Below are 18,721 nucleotides of genomic sequence, written 5' to 3'. Positions count from 1 at the left end.
TGAACAAAGGGTGCACAAATTCTGCAAAATGACTGTATGTGACCTAGAAATAGTATTATGAGCCTTTACTAAAAGGACATGGACCAGATATGTTTCATCAGTAAAAATTAGTCCTAAGTGGCCTACACAATTAATAATTTTTAATTAATACTTCTTTCTTTTGATTACTCAACCCCTGATCAGTTCAGTTCATTTCGGTCCTCTCCACATTTCTAGTTAAACTGAGTCACAAGCTGTAATCTTTTTATTTTAAAAGGTTTAATCTGTGTGTTTTATTTCGGAGACGAGTATTTTTAAGCAGCTATCAGAAAAATTTCATCACAGTTTACATGATTAGCTTACCCTTACCTTTCTTTAAAAAAATCGCTGAATATCCAGATATGTTTTAACATCAGCTGCTCCGACTAGCTGCCTGAACTCACAGCGACTAGGGGCTTCACCCCACTGACTCTCCTTTGCAAGCTGATTGGCTGTTTCTCCTGAAAGGCGGGACTTTCTCCTTGAACCGGCTCCACGATTGGTTAAGAGACACAGCGCGGTCAGTGCCCTGTCTCCTCAATAATATATATTTTTTAATCTTAATATAATACGGGAAATTTACGGGAAAATACTAATACAGGAGGACAGCGGGAAAGAGGAGTAAAATACGGTAGTTTCCCGGCCAAAACGGGAGACTTGACAGGTATGCCACCTCTACCCCCTACTGCGCCCGGCTGCTCGCGCTGACCAGCAAGACGATAAACGTGAACGTGGTTCACTCTCGCGCGATCAAAGTTGCCAGGTTCGCGGTTTTTCCACCAAATTGGGCTTGTTTGAAAATGTTTTTGAGCTACTTTTAAAAATTACTGCGGCCGCCAAAAAAACAAAAAAAAAAAAACAGTGTAACCAGAAATCAATAGGAGATGAATAAAAAATATTAAAGAGGAGAGGATAGAGTTCAGGAGGGGAAAGAACAGAGAAGAGTAAGTGAAATTCAGTTTCTTTTTTTTTTTGCTAATTATGTTACTATTAAATGTTATAAAATAACTAATGAAACAGTAATGTTACAATATTATTAATGACTTTAAGGTAAATAGCAATACTAATAATAATCCCCTATAAACAAAATACTAAGTCGTGCACTCATAGTTGTTTTGTCATTTGTTTCGATAGTGAGACAGACCTATATAAGCTTCCGAAGGGCGGGTTTAAGGTTGACTTTGTGCTGGATATTTTTGTTGGACCTGGCAACCCTGCGCGCGACTGAACGAACAGCCAAGCCAGAGCCCACTTCCGTCTCCCCGCTAAATCAGAAAATACTGCACCGCTAGAGGGAGACCGCGAGTGACTCTAGAATTAATGGAGTGAACGAAGCGAAACAACTAAAACTCGTATTAAAAGTAGTAAGGTTCCACCTGGCTAAAATATTTATTTATTTCCGTCATTTGTGCTGCATTTGTCTATTGGTCTATGAATGGGCTTTTAAAAAAATGCCTTCTTCACATTCTGTGGTAAATAAATCTGTTCAGAACTACATTTTATTCAAAGTTTATTTTTCTCCTGAACAACACTGGATCCTCTGAATTACGAGATCATTTAAGAGTCATAATTAGTAGAATGCTAGCTTTTAGCTAATGCTACAGCACACTGAACTCATTATTCAGTGTGATTCAGGGGTTCTTAAAAAGCCCATTCATTTTGGCCATAGACAAATGCAGCTTTAACATGGAACCTTCCCTTTAGCGGCTTGCTAGTTCACTTTAAGTATGCATTCTTACTAGTGTCACTTACTGTGTCTTATAATCCTGTGCGCATTATGTATAAAAACAGACCAGAAATAGAAATGGACGATAATTGAGAATGCGCCTTATAAAACTGTATTATTATTTCAGTGCTGTTTTTGTTAATAATGCACAATTACAGCATAATTACCTAAAAGAAAGCACATTCGACCCAAACGTCAGGTGGCGACATTACAGCACGATCAACAAACGTCTATATTTTGTTACTTCTTTAATTATGTACAAAAACATTTTTGTGCATTTTGTTTTTATTTACATACTTTTGAGTTTAATATTTTAGGTAATTAATCTGTATTTCTCTGCGGTACGGTAGGCTGCTCATATAAAAAGACCAGCATGAACCAAGTAATAAAAAAAATTAAGCAGAAAGACCCACAGAACAAGCAGCAGCTGGAAGCCTGAAAAAGCACCTATACCTGGCGCATAATTTCAAATCCGTTAAGGTAAATCAACTTAATTAAATAATCGCTGCCCAAATACCTATATATGACAATAGCAGAGAATTACTATAAAATATCCTTCCAACTGGAGAATATTTTCATGGTGTGTCAGACACTAGAGGGCGCTCCAGACTAAGCCCAAAATTAAAATCATAGCGTACACGTTTTATCATTTTATTTTTTTAAATGATAAAACATTTTATTGAACAATAACAAATGTTTAGTACCGCAGGCATAATATTAAACTTTAAACTTTTACATTTTACGTTATACGCATAATAAGATGACTGTTTTTATACTTGCACTGACAAGACATGCTCCTTGTTTTTTGTTTTATTTGTCACAATGACAATAAACAATCTGAATCTCTGTTAATTCAGCACCAGCTCACAAACCAATCAGCACCACAGTGCACAGTAGACTTTCTGTTATCCAAAGATTTGCTATAGAAAATGGAAATATACAGGAATTTACAAAAAAGAATGTAATATCCTGGAAAGGTATTTACACGCTGTTTTATAAAATAAGGTTTTCAAAATAAGGAGTTTTTAGCCCTTTAGCTCTATTTACCCTCATTACCATTTATAAATGACTTGCTCGTGGTCTCTCTCTGCCATTTAGCAGTCATTTTCTGATATAACGGGGGTGTAGTGTAGCTTTGATGAAACTGCAATAAAGCAGGTGGTTTTACCACAAACTTTACAAACTTTAAACTGTAGTGAACAAGAATACATATAAAAACAAACAACTCATAAAATCACCAATTGAATTTATTCTAGCTTAAATAATACTCTAATTGCAGTAGTTGCAGCATTTCAAAGGCATATTCTACATTATTGTTTGTTTTCATTACACAACATATATATAAAAAAGAAAATAAGATGCCCAAAATTAATACAAAACGATGTCATACAGTGCAGTTATAACATTATACCTGACAAACCAGAATACATCAGAGCTGTTCAAGTCTTAAAGGTGTAGATTCAAGTCAGACGTGATTTATGTAATTTATTACAGAAATCAACAACATACCGCACTCTTTTTGCTACTATTTTATCATTCAGATTGTTTCTCGCTCGTTATTTATCAAGTTCGCTAAATCATTAGTTAGAATAAAAATAAATGAAACAGAATTAAACACACTAACTGATGGATGGATCAGTCACTCTGTAACGGGTTTTGGTGTGGTGAGGAGGTCCGCTGTTCTTTTCTATAAGAACCATATTTATAAAGGAATAAATAAAAGCGATTTTGAGCTACACTCATTCTTCATCCATCACACAGCAGGGCTTTTCTGAAGAGACTGTAGATCATTACAGAAGCTGGAAGATGAGAAGCTGGAGCAGATAACAGGATCCCTGCCCTCCAGCGGCTCTGTTTCTCTCAGAGCCTCACATTCCCGCACCAGCCACAGGCCGCCTTTAGCCTCATCAGCTCCTCAGCGCTACAGTCCGTTCCACCTTAAATCATACAGCACTCTGCTGTTACAGCGACACGGCAGCACACTGCGACCCCGGCCCCATTAAAGGTGGTCCAGATAATTCCACCGAGAAGGTAGTGTAGTTAAAACGAGCCTGGTTTTCATTAAATACTAATGGGTAAATCACAAACAGGCAGAAACACCCTGGTGTAAACACACATAGGCAGGTATTTTAACTTAATATAAATTATTATATAGGTTAGCTAGTTTGTAATCAGTGTAAATAAAGGCTTATGATAAGCTATCATAAATAAAACTCGTGACCGTTTCACACAGCCACTAAAGAGCAGAGTTCACTGAGGTTTTTCATTTGGTCCAAATTGAAAACAGGGAAAAAGGAAAATGAGGCACTGAAAAAAAGGGATTGAGAATGTCCATCTTTGGGGTGAATCATTCAAGTTAAAATGTGCATTTGTGATCACATTTAAATCCATAATGTACATCATTTCCACATGAAACATGAACTATATATATATATGCTTATGTAAACATATACTAACATATATAAAAGTATATATATATATGTGTGTGTCCGAGTTCAGAGTATTTCAACCTGTAACAAGCTTTTGTTATTGAAAATAAACAGAAACACTTGTGAATCTTAAACTATGCACACGCTATATGGACAATAGTAATGGGAAACCTAAACACCAGGTCTAACAGCATTTCTGCAGTTATTAAATGAACAGGGCATTGGAGACTTTTCTGCTCTACACTCCTCTGTACTTTGTAACTTTATATATATATATATATATATATCAGATTCATGTGGAATTTAACACATCTGTCAGTGTGTTCTTCTGCATGTGTGTTTTCAGATTGCTGCTGAATCCATCTGGCTCTTGGCAGGGCTGCTTTCCACAATCAGGTCCACCTCCAGAAAGTCACTAGGTGTATCCTCACTGTGAGAGTTTTCCTGTTTTTCCTCCAGCGTCACGTTCTTCCTCCGACAGGAGAACAGGCCTAATTTGGCGGGTCGCACCAATCCCAGAAACAGCGCCCCCGTGCCCACACCGGCCGCACTGGTGTAGAAGGCTGAGCCGTAGTTTTTTGTAAAGTCCACCAGTGCTCCTGTAATAAAACACATATACATTATTGTAATACTGCAAGTGTCTACAAGAGGTTCTTCAGAAAAGGCAGTGGTTTCATAGAGAACCATAACAACCTAAATGTCATTTGAATGCTGAAATAGCTCTTGGGAAATGTGTTTAGGGCTGGTCAATAGGGTCATAACACTAGTTCACATTATTGTATTTTTGATAAATAAAAAAAAAAAATCTAATAATTCTCAGTACAGTTAGTTTATTTTGTGTTTAGTAATTTCTAATATATTTAATACTATGGTCACAGTTTTTTAGAAACATCAATTATTCAATTATTAATTATGTGATTTGTTTATACTTTTTCATTTAATACCACAGTTTGAAAAGTGTTAAATGCTGTACAAAGTCAACCAAAATTAGCAAAGTCCACTCATATGCAGTAATGCAGCATGCAACATGGGTTTGTTTTGGGCAAAGGGAGATATGGCAGAGAACAGTGACATAGCTTAAGAATTTTTTTAATTTAAGAGAACATCCAATGTTTTTTTAGATTTTAGAATCTGTCATGATTTTTCTGTTATATATAGAATATATAGCCGTTCTATCTAAAAATGCATTTGAACATCTGTTTGTGAGGAGGTATGCAAAGTCTGATTAGCATTTCCTGCAGTGGTGTAATAGTAAATTATACTTAAACTGTAGTGGGAGCCCAGGAGCAAAAATTCCAATTTATGAATAATGCTTTTTCAAATAGGTGAGGTGTTGTAGTGCTTTACCTGCTAGCGGTGGTCCAGCCAGGCCAGCGAAGCTCTGAATAAAAACATAAACACCAACAGCTGACGACATTCTATCGATGCCGACCACATCATCCTCAGCCAACATGGGAATGTGGGTGGAGCCCACAGTGCCAAACAGGAAGCCGAAAGCGGCACAGCAGCAAGCCAGCCCCCAGAACTCGGAGACAGCAGTGAAGAGCGCTAGCACCAGGCTCAACAACATGGTGCAGATCAGCAGGATGTAGATTTTTCGAACCGGCCGGCGGTTCAGTATCCAGCCGATGGAAAGACGACCGAATATTTCGGCCACTGCCATGGTAGACAGCATGTACGTGGCTTGATTACGCTCCAGTCCACAGCTCACACTCAAATCAATTATGTAGAGTTGTGGGGCAAAAAAGCCAAGTGTGGCAAAGAGGCCGAAGAGAGAGTAGCAGATAAAGCTGCAGTCCCTGAGAACAGAAAAGTCCAGCAGCTTTGGCTGAGCCACCACAGGCTCCTCCTTCTTCTCCTGCTGTTTTGTGGGCTGTTGTAAAGGAGTTGAAGGAAGGACTGGATGTTCAAATTCCTCCTCTTCTTGCACCTCCTTCTGCTCCTGAATGTCAAGTTTTGCAGTTTGCACTGAATCTTGCTTCGTCACACTCCGATTAGGACTGCACAATAAAAACAAAACCAAAACATGAAATTAGAGCTATATTTTTCCATACAGGTACTGTAGTATACCTTAAAATTATGACCTGACTGATACCTTTGTCATAGATTTTTACAAATTATAGCCATATTTATAGAAATTTTATTACATTAAAAAAATATTACATCAACACGCTGAACACATACAATTACACGTTTTCTTAAGCTATAGGCTGTAGCACACTATATCTGTTTTCACAATAATAACATCGTAATGACATCTAAATTACATCTACATGTATAAAATTGCTGTGGTGTTCAACCCTGCTTTTAAAGAGCTTTTAGAGACTTTGAATTCGTAATCCACACACCCTGATCCACATTTTACTGCCTTCGGAGCAGCCAGTAATGTTATATAGGAGTAAACTCAACAGAGGGCCAAATAAAAGGCAAATGTTTTTCATTCTTGTGGCTGTGATTTCTGTCTGTTTGCACTGAAAATTGTAAGCAGATGCTCTCAGTCACAATCATTACCACCCACTGCACTGTCCACTGTAGGTTTTAATGCCTTCTATAGTGTATTTCTGGAACAACTTATACAGGTGTGGGATTTCCAAGCCATCCCTTGAAGTAACACTTTAATTTACATACTACTATCCCATGACTATTGGCAGGTCAGTGAACACTACTCAAGCTCTACTTGCAGTATATTAATTATAGCTAAAATGATGCAAACATTAGCCTTCATTGATTACAGTATTTCAAATATAATATAATATTTGTGGTAATTATGAATAATTTACTGTGCAGCCCTACCTCTGACCCTCAGCCAGGTTTGTTTTGGAAGAGGAGATAGACTGCACCCCGGAGTCCACAGAGCTGTAGGATGTTCTGGTGAGCTCATTCTCCTGCTCATATTTGGTTTCAGCCTTTTTGAGGGGAGACTGCGGCCCCTCCTTCTCCTCCTCAGGTGAAGAGAGTTTGGGCTGGATGATAATGGGTCTAAGCAGTGCTCCAAAGGCAATGAGTGATGCCTGCATTAGCCCAATCACAACCAGGCAGTTCCTCCAGCCTACATGAGCTTTTAGGATGCTCAGGGCTGCAGAGGGGAAGGAAAACAATAGCAGTGTGAAATATAAGCAATGTTTTGGGATCATTTTTAACTGTCAAACAAAATTTTAATCTATGAAAATAACAGTCTGGCAAAAAAGTGAAAAAAGCATGTGATATTTTTTAAATATTCAAAACTATAATGGAGCAGTGGAACTGTGTTCTCTGGAATGACGTGTTACATCCAACACTTTTGGGATTACTGATCTCACTAATACTTTTGTTACGGTCTTAAATCCAATACTCACAGCACAAAATCTAGTTTAAACAGCTACCCATTGTTTATTGTTTCTTCCATAATCTAGGGTATTAAAAAGAGTATATCCCAATTTTGTTGCAATAGATGTCTCTACTGTACAGGGAATGCCTTCTATTACATTGGGAGCATTGCTGTGAGGATTTAATTAAAGAAAAGGCATTCATATAAACTTACAGACACTCCAAACTTTACAAAAATGCTGAGTTGAATTCTAAACTCTATGTATTGCTACCGCTTTAGCACTGTGGCACTGGGTGTTCACATTACCTGGAGTCAACGCGAAGAGGGAGAAACACTCTCCAGTTGAGGCGACAGATGTGACGAGCGAGCGCCGCTTGTTGAAGTACTGCGAGAGAATGGTGACTGTAGGCAGGAAAGTGAGGCAGTAGCCCAGGCCTGTAAACAAACAGCACAAAGGATAACAGCCACTGGCGCCCTCTACTGACACGGGCTCAGGCCAGGCTATGGGGGTAAAAGCAGGCCATGCACCAGGCCTCTAGCTTCCACAGCACCTGGCAAACCCAATTCTGAAAGAAAACTGCAATTAAGAGAGACAAAAAAGAGACAAGAAGACAAAACAAAGAAAGGAATTACTGATTAGAGTGCACTCTTTCATGGAACAGGAAAGTGCTCTGATATTTGGGGAAAGCTAGCAGTGCGAAGCTCATGGACATAAAAACATATAAAAAGAAAAGTCAGGTGCTATTTTCAAAAGATGAAAAATAATTAATATTAATGTAGTTAAAATTTGAAAGCCACTTTCATCACTGTGGTTAAGGTCAGACGATTCTGGACAGGCAAATTACAACACAGATCATTCGGTTATCAGTTCAAATTGTGCAATCATGACATAGCCAATTCTGTAGATTGTCAGATCAGTCAGAGCACTGTTTGAATTCCCTCTCTGTACCTTTGAGAAGAATTAATTCCATCACAGTTAGAGCTTTAAGCAGAATCAAAACCTCACATTGGATTGTACAGTGATTCAGCAGAAAGTGGGCAGCTGGACTTAAACTGGGAAGGGGAGGGATGTGTAGACTGGTAGCTACTTGTAATTTTTCACTTATGAATAGGCCTGTCACAATAATTGCAATATCAATTTATCATACAATAAAAGAACATGACCTCAATAATTTTTGACAAGCGTGATATAGTGTTTATTTGTGTGTTTGTTCACACATATAAAAGTGAACAGTATTTGAGCCAGTCATGCTTCAATAACCGTGACTCCTTACACACAGTGTGGACTAAAGTAGGTGAAGAAATAAGTATATAATTACATAACTAATTATAATAAATTATTTTTTAGATTTTTGCTGTCTTTTGCTGTCTTATGCAATCCGGTTATCATTATGTCAGTGGCATTTAATAGTCTTAAAATTACAAAAATATGTATCGCAATAATTTCTGGGACAATATATCGTCCACAAAAAAAATATTATTGTGACAGGCCTGCCTATGATGCAAATTTATTATGATCTGTCAGTCCTACTGGCTCACACCTGTCTGCTAATGCAGGTGGAATTATGATTTTTTAGCTTCCACTATAATCTATCTATTATCTATTTTGAATTATTCCATATTCACTATCCATTATTCACAATCTTAAATGGTATTCTTTTAGGTCACCCACTGAACAGGACTACACAGAGGACACAGGATATCAGTTAGCACTGTTTAAAAAAAAACAACAACAACACACTAATACACAGATATACACATGTACACACATCATAGCCAGCACAAGTACCTGAGACAAGGCCCACAGTGATGTACATCTGGTTAATGGAGTGTGTGAAGGCTGTGCTGATGGTCCCCAGACTGATCAGTAACCCCCCAAACATGACCACTGGCCTGCATCCGAAGCGATTACTCAGCACCGTGGATAAAGGGGCTAAACAGAAAAAAACAACACAAATATCATCAGTGCATACAGCTAATTAACCCAGTATTAATCTGCAGTGTTTGCAGATTATACAATTTAATTAGAATAAAATAGCATTGTCTATCCTGTCAGTCCTGTACTGGCCAGTCATATACAGTCTATTAATTACATTAAAGTACTAACCCTGGTAAAACTAATCCAACTTAGTTTTACCAGTTTTTGCTTAGGGAAATTCACTTGAGGTGAAAGCATACATTCACAGTCAAATTCCGTGCAGTCTGCACGCCACAATATGCTGCTCTTGGTGCACAGAGGTCGTTCAGGCCTATCACTTGCAAGGTTCATTCTGGATAAGCCTTTATTACCTCTGCCCTTCTGAGTGATTAGCCGTGTTTGTGCAGGGAAAGCTGCTGCTTTCAGCTCCTCTCAGCTGGAAGAATGTGTGTCTGTGCACAGAAACATGACACAACATAAACCTTTGTGACTGGAAAAGAGGCTGAGAGGAGTTCTAGCCTGTGCTGACAACAGCCGGGCCTTCACCCAATCAGACTCAGCACATCCATTTACGCACAGATCCTTTCTGACGCTCAGGAAAAGAAAGGTGCTGCACCAAATACTTCCTCTACAGAAAAATAAGAAAATTAAAAAGATAATAATAATAATAATAATAATAATAATAGGAATAATTAGGGTTTTTTGTTTTGTCCACTGCAATTCACAAATGAACACTGTCTGTAAAGAGCACAATGCAATGAACTGTGATAGTTTATCTCATCTGTCTTATAAATGTCTCTGTTGTGCCAGGGGGGCCCTGCTACAACAAAACAAATCATCAGCTTAAAGCTCACCTTCCGCGAAAATCCGATTTTTCTTGTTTTTTGTGGAATACAGTAGGTCTCTCCGAGTTGAATGTGTACACCTGCACATTAAACTGTTTTGCAGCCCCCATTGTCTGCAGGAGCTAAGCAAAGAAATCCCCCCCCCCCCCCCTCCGAAAAACGGGTGAATTTTGAATTATCTTTCTGCCTACGTAGGCAGAAACTCACAGACCAGCCCACCTTGGCTCGAGAAACTCCCAGAGGCGGAGCTGAAGCGACGCAACATCACCGCTCATCAGTTAGGAGGTGGGAGGCAGTGAGCGGCAGAGCGGTGGAGGGGCGTCGCAGTGCTCCTAGCCAATCAGAGGAGAGATATTTGCATGCTGTTTGCATGTATGAATATTCATGAGCAAAGCTGGAATCCGGTCATTTTGGACACACCCCTAAAACAGTCCATTAAAAAAGAGCTATACAGAGACACCTGAGCACTTTTTTTTTACAAAAACGGCTCACATGTCATTCATTCATACTAGAGACCACAACTAGACATTTTAAAATGAAAGAAAAAACGACGGAAGGTGACCTTTAAGAGCCAATACATGATCTATAACAAATGCCTGGATTTACTTTAATCCTGAACAACTAGACTGAATTGTCATTCCAACAAATTTCATGAGTGCAAATTAAATCTGGAAACCTTTACTAGCTGTAGCCAGAATTTACATGCCATTGTGTAAATCTGAGAAAAGTGGATTCAAGAGTATCACTTTGGTACCGGTAATCATGTCTCTCTTGATGTCATGTTTAGACAGAATGATTCACAGCTGTTCAGTTCTCTGAGCTTTCTTTATTCATTTTTTCTCACTGTTCTATTGACAGAAAAAACATATAATATAAATTATAAATTATAATTTAAATATATATTTAAAATTATATAAATAATTATCAAGTTGCTCCATCTTAATTTAGTTCATGAAATCATGTTGGATTGAGTGAGAATGGGGCATAATGGTTGGTAAACAGTTATGAATGTGGAAACTCAAACATTCCAACAACTCTGAAGATGTGTTTTCTGTATTGTGAAGCAAACAACAACTAGGACAAAATAACAGAAAACATAAATGTGTATAACTATTCAAACTTCCATGTCAGTAATCTGTAGAGCAACAGGTAAACATATTTCATTTTTTTTATATGTAAATAGTTTATTTTATCTAGCCACACTTCCAAGTCCAGCTGTGTAGGGCGTACAGCTTATTTTGGTCCTATGGACAGATACCCAGATTGTGTGCATATGCCTCATTTAGAAGTGTCTGCTGTGGAACTCTGCAGCTCCTCCAGAGTTGCCTTTGGTCTCTGCAGTGCCTCTCTGATTAATGACCTCATTGCCCAGTTTGTGAGATATGGTGGACAGCCCCCTTTTGGTAGATTTGTTGTGATTCCATGTTCTTTCTATTTGATGGTGATAGGCTTGAAAGATTTAAATACTGTTTTATAAATCAACCCTAACTTGTATTTCTTAACGACTTTGTCCATGATTTGTTTAGAGAGTCCATTGATCTTTATGGTGTTGTTTGGTTGTATTTCACTAGTTATGTGACTTCTCAAAGTAAATACTTCCATTAGAACTTTGTAGGGGGCTTCCTAGAAAGAAAATAAATGTACATACCTATGGGGTATAGCGTACCATCGGGTAGTAAAAGGAGTATAGAGTAATATAGGAGATAGTAGATGGTGGTATAGGGTAATCTATAATAGTATAGGCAATATATATAGGAAGTTATTAATATAGTAATCTATGATAATACAGGGTAATACAACCGCTGCTTCCCAAATATATATGTGTTAGTGAATTTAAAAGTGCTAGGCAGTAAATCTGACCTGTGAATGTCATCACAAAGACGCAGATAGAGACGATCCATGACACTCGGCTGTTGGTCTCTTCAAAATGGCTCATTAAGTCCTGCAGGAAGATCCCGAAGATTTTGATGATGCCGTAGGTGAAGACTTCTGTGAAGAAGAAGGCTACAGCTACAGCCCATCCCCAGCCCCCATCAGGAATCTGTGGGTATACGTTGGCGCTTGTACACGCCCGCAGCATGGGCACCACTCTCTTCATGGCTCAAATATTCCTGTCTGAAAAACAAGAATTAACATTTTAGATACTCAACCTGATAGTTATGGTAGGACAGGTTTGTGTTCCTTTCACTTCTAGAAAAGGAATCTATTTTAATTTCACTCCTCTTACTCTGGAGCTGTGTTTTTATTTTACACCAAAATCATCCTCATGTTCCACTGTAAAAAAGTTTCACATTGCAGATATTTTACATTTAGTTACCTTCTCACTACTAAACTTCTGACTACTGCAGGTACACAAATGTATCTTAATAGTGTCTAGAGTACACCTGAGAGGACTCTACTTGAATACAAAGAATTGAAATGGATATGGCTTAAAGTGCCAAACCATTTAAAATGTACCTGGAAGCCACTGGATCTGATCAGTGCTTTACTGATTGATATGATGGTCAGTTCCTAATTGTCACAAACAGCAGAAACATGAAAGTTGTGTCTGAAACTCTGCTCTGTTTAATATATAGTGCACTGCTTTAGGGTCCCTCTATGTAGTGGTGTCCGAAAACATAGTGAAGTATTTTGCACAACAATCCTGCAATGCATTGCAAACAGCAAGTGTACAAATGACAGGGCTGTTAGTGTTTAAACAGAAGACACTAATTAATCATGGTCTTCCCCCAATACTCACACACAAACATGTAAGAAAAACTTTACTGACTAGCCGAGTATAGACGTGCCCCCTGAACAGAAAGTTTTGGGAATAATGTCACTGAAGGAGAAACATTAGGAGAGACAGAGCATTCACCGCTCGACCAGCAGCCACCAGCTTAAAACCGACACCAATGCTGTCTGAATGGACAAGGTGTTCCATGAGATTCAGACTGATGACGTTATTATGTGACGGACCTTGCAGTGGGTGGGGTGGAGAGGCAGCAGTTCACTGCAGATGGTAGAGGTGGTACTAAAAGAAGTTTTACTCATTCACAAATATAGGGACTCCGGTCTGTATCCTAGCTTAGTATTTCTCAATGGCAACTCTACTCAGCTCTGTTAATTAGGACATGCAATATGATTTTCAGCTTCACTTCTGTCTTATAAACTCAATTTATTCAACTCCATCTCCAAAAAACTCTCACATTACCATCTCAAAATACATGATTACAAAAAAAAATTGTGCCAAAACAATGGGTGTGAGATTTAGTGTGTGTGTGTGTGTGTATGTGTTCTTCCTCCAGACTCTGTTCAACACGTGCAACACCGACTGCAGATGACGCAAGTGAGCTGTAGCACAGTGCACTGAAGCAGCAGTAAAGGAAAGATCTGTTTCAGTGTACCGAACCTGCAGTACTGTCAGATTTAATGATTCCAACACTTGATTCACTGATTCATTTTCACCTTTATCTTATTCCCTAGATATACATCATAATAAGCATGTTTTAATATGTAATGTATTACATCAAAAACAATCTAGATATATTAAATACCTTTTCATATAAATATTGCAATGTGTAATATTTAAAATAAAAGTAATAAAAGTAAATCAGTTAAAATATTGAATTTTATAGTTTGTATTTAAAATATAAAAACATTTAAACAGTAAAGATCACTTTATAAGAAAAAGTATTTTAAAAAGTACTTCAGTAAATGCATAGAGAAAAGTTCTGAACTCCTGAATCGGTACAACTGATTCATTGTAAAGTTTGGTTTTAATAACTATTCGTTCAATGTTCGGTGAGCTCACTGAACCGAATCAGCACACCGGTGAGTGCTGATAACAGGACAGCTGCTGGGAGTCTGAGCACTTTCACTGGAGTTTCACTAAAAACAGGAGAATCACATTTCCTCACACCATGAATCGAGATGAATCAGCGCTCGGGTCCGATTCGCTAAAAGAACCGACTCTTCCTCTGTCTAACGTTTTCTCAACACGGCGTTTAAAACCTGCGACTCGGCGTTTCTCGCAGGGCTGTGGGGGAGTTTAACTCACCGAAAGGCGGAGAGACGGCGGGGCAGAAGCTGGAGTTTCCTCGGGAAGACACGGCCGCTGAGGTCTTTAAATGTTGATGTTCTCTACCGGCATCTGAGGCGGTTCTCTGAGAGGCTGAGTGGAGAGCAGCGCGGGGAAACCCTCAGAACGACCAAACGGAACCGGGCCGAGACCTGCCGCCGGAACACTTAATAAAACCTGTCCGTGTACCTCTCCTCTTTTCTGCTCAGCGCGTTTCTCATCCCTGTCTCCCTCTGTCTCTCCCGGTCATCCCGCTTTTCTCACTCTCTCTCTCTCTCTCTCTATACCGGTATGAGCCGGTATTGAGGCGCGTGCACGCGAACTGCTGCTGTAACGTACTGGTTAGAGTAGAGGGAGGGGGGAAGGGGAGGGGGGTATAGAGCTTACAGGCTAATCTACATATACGAAAACAAAATATAGGACATATGAAATATACATAAATATATATTATTATAAAGGTATTCTTTACTTTGATATGGTTTTTCAAACACACACACACACACACACACACATATATATATATATATATATATATATATATATATATATATATATATATATATATATATATATATAAATTCAAAGCATAATAGACAAACAGATCAAAATCTAAATTTAAGTTATAAATGTATTTCTTTCTTTACAAAAATATTTCTTTTAAAATAGATATATAAATCTATTAAAAATACATTGCTATACATAATTATGGTAAATATTATTAATATATTAAAAATATATTATTTTACAAAACAAATTACAATATACGCATATTAATTAACTGTTCTGAATTAATTTATTATTCTAGAGCAAAATCTAAATTGAATTAAAAACATATTAAAATATAGCAGTTATAAATGTATTTCTTTCTTTACAAAAATATATTTTGAAATAGATATAATTCAATTTAATCACAAAATAAATAAAATATACGCTTATTACTTAATTATTCTAAATTATTATTTATCTTTAGTGTGTGTGGGTGTGTGTGTGTGTGAGAGAGAGAGAGAGATTCCGGGTGGAACAGGTTCAGTCCGGTTCTGCGCTGCTGCCTCATGGGCGGGGAGAGGAGCAGTGATGGGGAGAAGTAACTCCGCAGATCCAGCGCTGCTTTATCAGCTGCACACCTGCACGGCCAGGTCACCCACCAGCTCCTGCCGCTGCTGCCGCTGCGAGACACGGTCTGACAGATCAGTCGCAGTGGGCTCAGTTCACTTTTTCACTTTGAGGAAAAGCCTCGTGCTAGACATAGGACAGCGTGGTGACGTCACGTCCTGGCACCGCCCCTCCGCATTTTGCTGCACAGACCTCAAGATACAATCTATAAAAACACTGGTGTTATTATACTACTTATCCACTTAATTTTATCACAAAAAGATCACGTTATGTGCTTAATTAATTGTTAATTTATTCCCACTCCTCTTATCTTTATTCGTTTAGCAGAGCAGTGTGTTCCTGTGACCTGTGTTCCTGTGTATGCCTGATAAATGGCTTAATGGTTGTAGACTTATATTTTAGAATATTGCTGTGAAAAGGAATTGACTAAATTCAGTCATAAACGTTTTGTAAGGAATTCAAGAGAACTCCAGAGAGCCTTACCACACAATTCTGGGTGCCTTATACCACAATTTAGGTTAGGTTTGCCAGTAGCCAACCAGAAAGTGCATTGGCAGGTAAAACTCCCTCTCATAACGTTTCATTACCTCACGTAACTGTAAACAACATGAGATACTACAATGCCCCCCTGCATAGAGATTGTTAAGGGCCTTGTTCTAGTGTCCAACAAGAATTATGTAGGTATTTGTGCATATTGTACTTTTTAAGAATTGCAGGGTTTCCACTGCAATGTTTTGCAGGAAAGGCCATAAAACAAAGCTAAAGTTTAAATATTAGACCACACTTAATTGTCTTAGATGAAAAAGTAGTTTGTTAATAGCTGCAGAGCATCCCAAATACATATGTTTTTAATCAAATAAACAAAAAATATATAAACAATAAAAAGAATGAGTAACTATAGTATAGTTGACTATAAAAATATGTTAAAATACAGATTGTCTTGTAAACATAAGAGTAGTCAAAGTTTGACATACTGACCATGGGTTCACAGACTTTGTGTTCTGGAAAGCTCTAGAAAAGACTTAGTGCCCTGGTTTAGAACACTTAAATACTCTTTAATTGTATATTTTATTTTCTATTATCTGACACAACTGGGTTGTTTCCCAATATCATCATATTCTGCCTATTCTCGTGAAAGTATATCATTGTACACATATTTATATGGGCACTTAGAAACCTTGGTAACCCTTTGGCCCTGCAGTGGAAAAGAGGGCAACGATGCTCATGGAGGTCCCATTTTAGAAGTTATGGAAGTTAAGGGGTTTGCTTCTAACATTAGTCTTGGTACTAGAGACCACAGGAGTCATTCAAAGGTCTTGTGGAGTCAATGACATTAAAGCTCCTAGGAGGATGTACATAATATTAGGCTTGGGGTTGTAGTGCCACCACAGCTAGACACCTAATTACCATGAGTCCAGTGTGAGTGGTAGTGGTGGCTCAATGTGTAAAGCACCAGGTTATTGGTGACAAGGCTATGGGTTCAATACCTAGGTTTGGCAGGCTGCCACTGTTTAGTCTTTGAGTAAGGTGTGGGGGTTTACTTACAAATTCTGTCTGTGCCCAAATCAAGTATAGAAAATATGCTTGTCTTCTTTTGTCAATTCGCACATAAACATCAGAGGGAGGTTTAGCTGGTTTAATTGTAAAGTCAAAAATCAAGGGAAAAATTAGACACTAATGTGTTCAGAGATTTATACAGGCAATATTAATACTGCCCTATAATCGTGTAATAGAAAACAATGTAAGGTGCTGTTTTTATTTTCTGGTTGACTTCACCTACAAGCTTTTGGTGAACTTATTATGCTGACCTCACACGTCTGCTTCAGTTTTCAGATGGACAGCAGACGTGATCAGAGGCTGCAGGCGAGGTTATGCAAAGACACTGCTGACCACAAACTGCTGACAGCTATGGCCCTCACTTACAGTTCCCAGAAACGTCAGGTTCAGAGTTCATCACTGCTTTTGGTTAAAGCATATACAGACACATGACCTGCTATGACACACAGCCTTCATTAAGCTACTATTTGATGCCAGAGTTGCTGGTACATATCATTATACACACTGTTAAGCATGGTGGTGGTAGAATTATACTCTGGGGCTGTTTTGCTGTCAGTGAAACGGGTAAAGTGCGCTGTATCCACTGTAAAGCATGGTGGTGGTAGAGTCATGCTCTGTGTTTTTGCAGCCAGTAAAACTGTCACATTGCTACAATAGCTAGAATAATGAAGAACCTCATAATGTCAAACCATCAGCTAGATGTTTGATACTTAGACAACATGTGTGTTCCTAGAGGAAAGTGACCCAAACATGCATCAAAATTCTAATTTGTGGCCTTTTTATTTTTATTTGTATTAACCCTTGTTTTTTGTGGGGTATTTTTTTTTTTGCCTTGTTCTTTCCTTCACTCCTGTTATCGTTGCTGTCTGTGTAGTTGTTTTTGTTATTGCTTTCATACTTAATAAAGACAATGAATACATATCAAACGAATAATTAAACAAATATGAAAACAGGGCTCTCCAGTCCTCATACAACCCCAACACTAAACACAGGTTTAAATCAGGCTAATCAAATGTGATTTTTCCAGCACTGGGTTAAAATATGTCTGGATATTCCCAGAGATTCTGGAAAATTTAGTTCAGTACCCTGGACAGCTCTGAACTAAACCCAGATCCAGCTTTGATTCCGTTCCCCACTGTTTTTTTTCTTTTTCGATGTTTGAAATAATTTTTGAAGGAAATTCTTACTCACTTAACTTCTGTGAGGAAACTCTCATTGCAGGTGTTCTGGAACTAACGTCATACACATTTCTGACATTAATTAGGGTTTAGGCCACATCGCAGAATGTCTGCCCTTCCAGATGAGAGGAAATATATAAAAAAAGGCAAATGATAACTTTACTCTGCTTCATCATGAGGCTGGACAGACGAGAGGAAATGAGTAATGTTGCTTTTCCTGAACTGGGCCGGGATCCCGGTTAAAGAGGGATATTCTTGGCATTCTAGGCCCCAGACTGTGAACAGGTCATTTAGAAAAGTTCACTTAAGGACAGACAGTAACTTATGATTCAAACCAAATTGAAACCCTTTTCCAGTTTAGATAAACTTATTAAAAACCTATATGTTACTAATTCTAATTATCCAATTAACCACTTAAAGCTAAATTACCCAGCATATACTATGAGTTAGTCAGTATCTAGCATATATTATTGATTATACATTAGAAATGGTTTCATAATCACCATTAATTTTTTGGTGTTCTGTAAATTATTAATTACTCAGAAGGATTATTCAGTTCCTTCTATCATC

General features: G+C 38.1%; 1 protein-coding gene across 1 annotated transcript; it reads right to left on the bottom strand.

Annotated features, from left to right (window-relative positions):
- Positions 1-2,973: 2,973 nt before the first annotated feature.
- Positions 2,974-14,748, bottom strand: slc16a6b (solute carrier family 16 member 6b). The gene is made up of 7 exons (XM_007233736.4): positions 14,283-14,748; positions 12,104-12,358; positions 9,270-9,413; positions 7,787-7,915; positions 6,967-7,249; positions 5,521-6,173; positions 2,974-4,772 (listed from the first exon to the last, which is right to left on the bottom strand). The coding sequence occupies exons 2-7, from the start codon at positions 12,339-12,341 to the stop codon at positions 4,516-4,518; spliced, it is 1,704 nt and encodes a 567-aa protein (XP_007233798.2). The 5' UTR covers positions 12,342-12,358; positions 14,283-14,748; the 3' UTR covers positions 2,974-4,515.
- Positions 14,749-18,721: the final 3,973 nt, after the last annotated feature.

Source organism: Astyanax mexicanus, chromosome 19 (genome assembly GCF_023375975.1).
Source record: "Astyanax mexicanus isolate ESR-SI-001 chromosome 19, AstMex3_surface, whole genome shotgun sequence".
Lineage (NCBI taxonomy): Eukaryota > Metazoa > Chordata > Actinopteri > Characiformes > Acestrorhamphidae > Astyanax > Astyanax mexicanus.
This window is presented reverse-complemented; position numbering and strand designations above follow the sequence as displayed.

What these genes read in the sequence shown, in the direction of transcription:
- slc16a6b (XM_007233736.4), bottom strand. Translation starts at nt 12,341, where the DNA reads ATGAAGAGAGTGGTGCCCATGCTGCGGGCGTGTACAAGCGCCAACGTA. An exon ending in CACTGTGGGCCTTGTCTCAG is followed by an intron (nt 7,916 to 9,269) that starts GTACTTGTGCTG and finishes GTTTGTTTACAG; the next exon opens with GCCTGGGCTACTGCCTCACT. An exon ending in CCTCTTCGCGTTGACTCCAG is followed by an intron (nt 7,250 to 7,786) that starts GTAATGTGAACA and finishes TCCCCTCTGCAG; the next exon opens with CCCTGAGCATCCTAAAAGCT.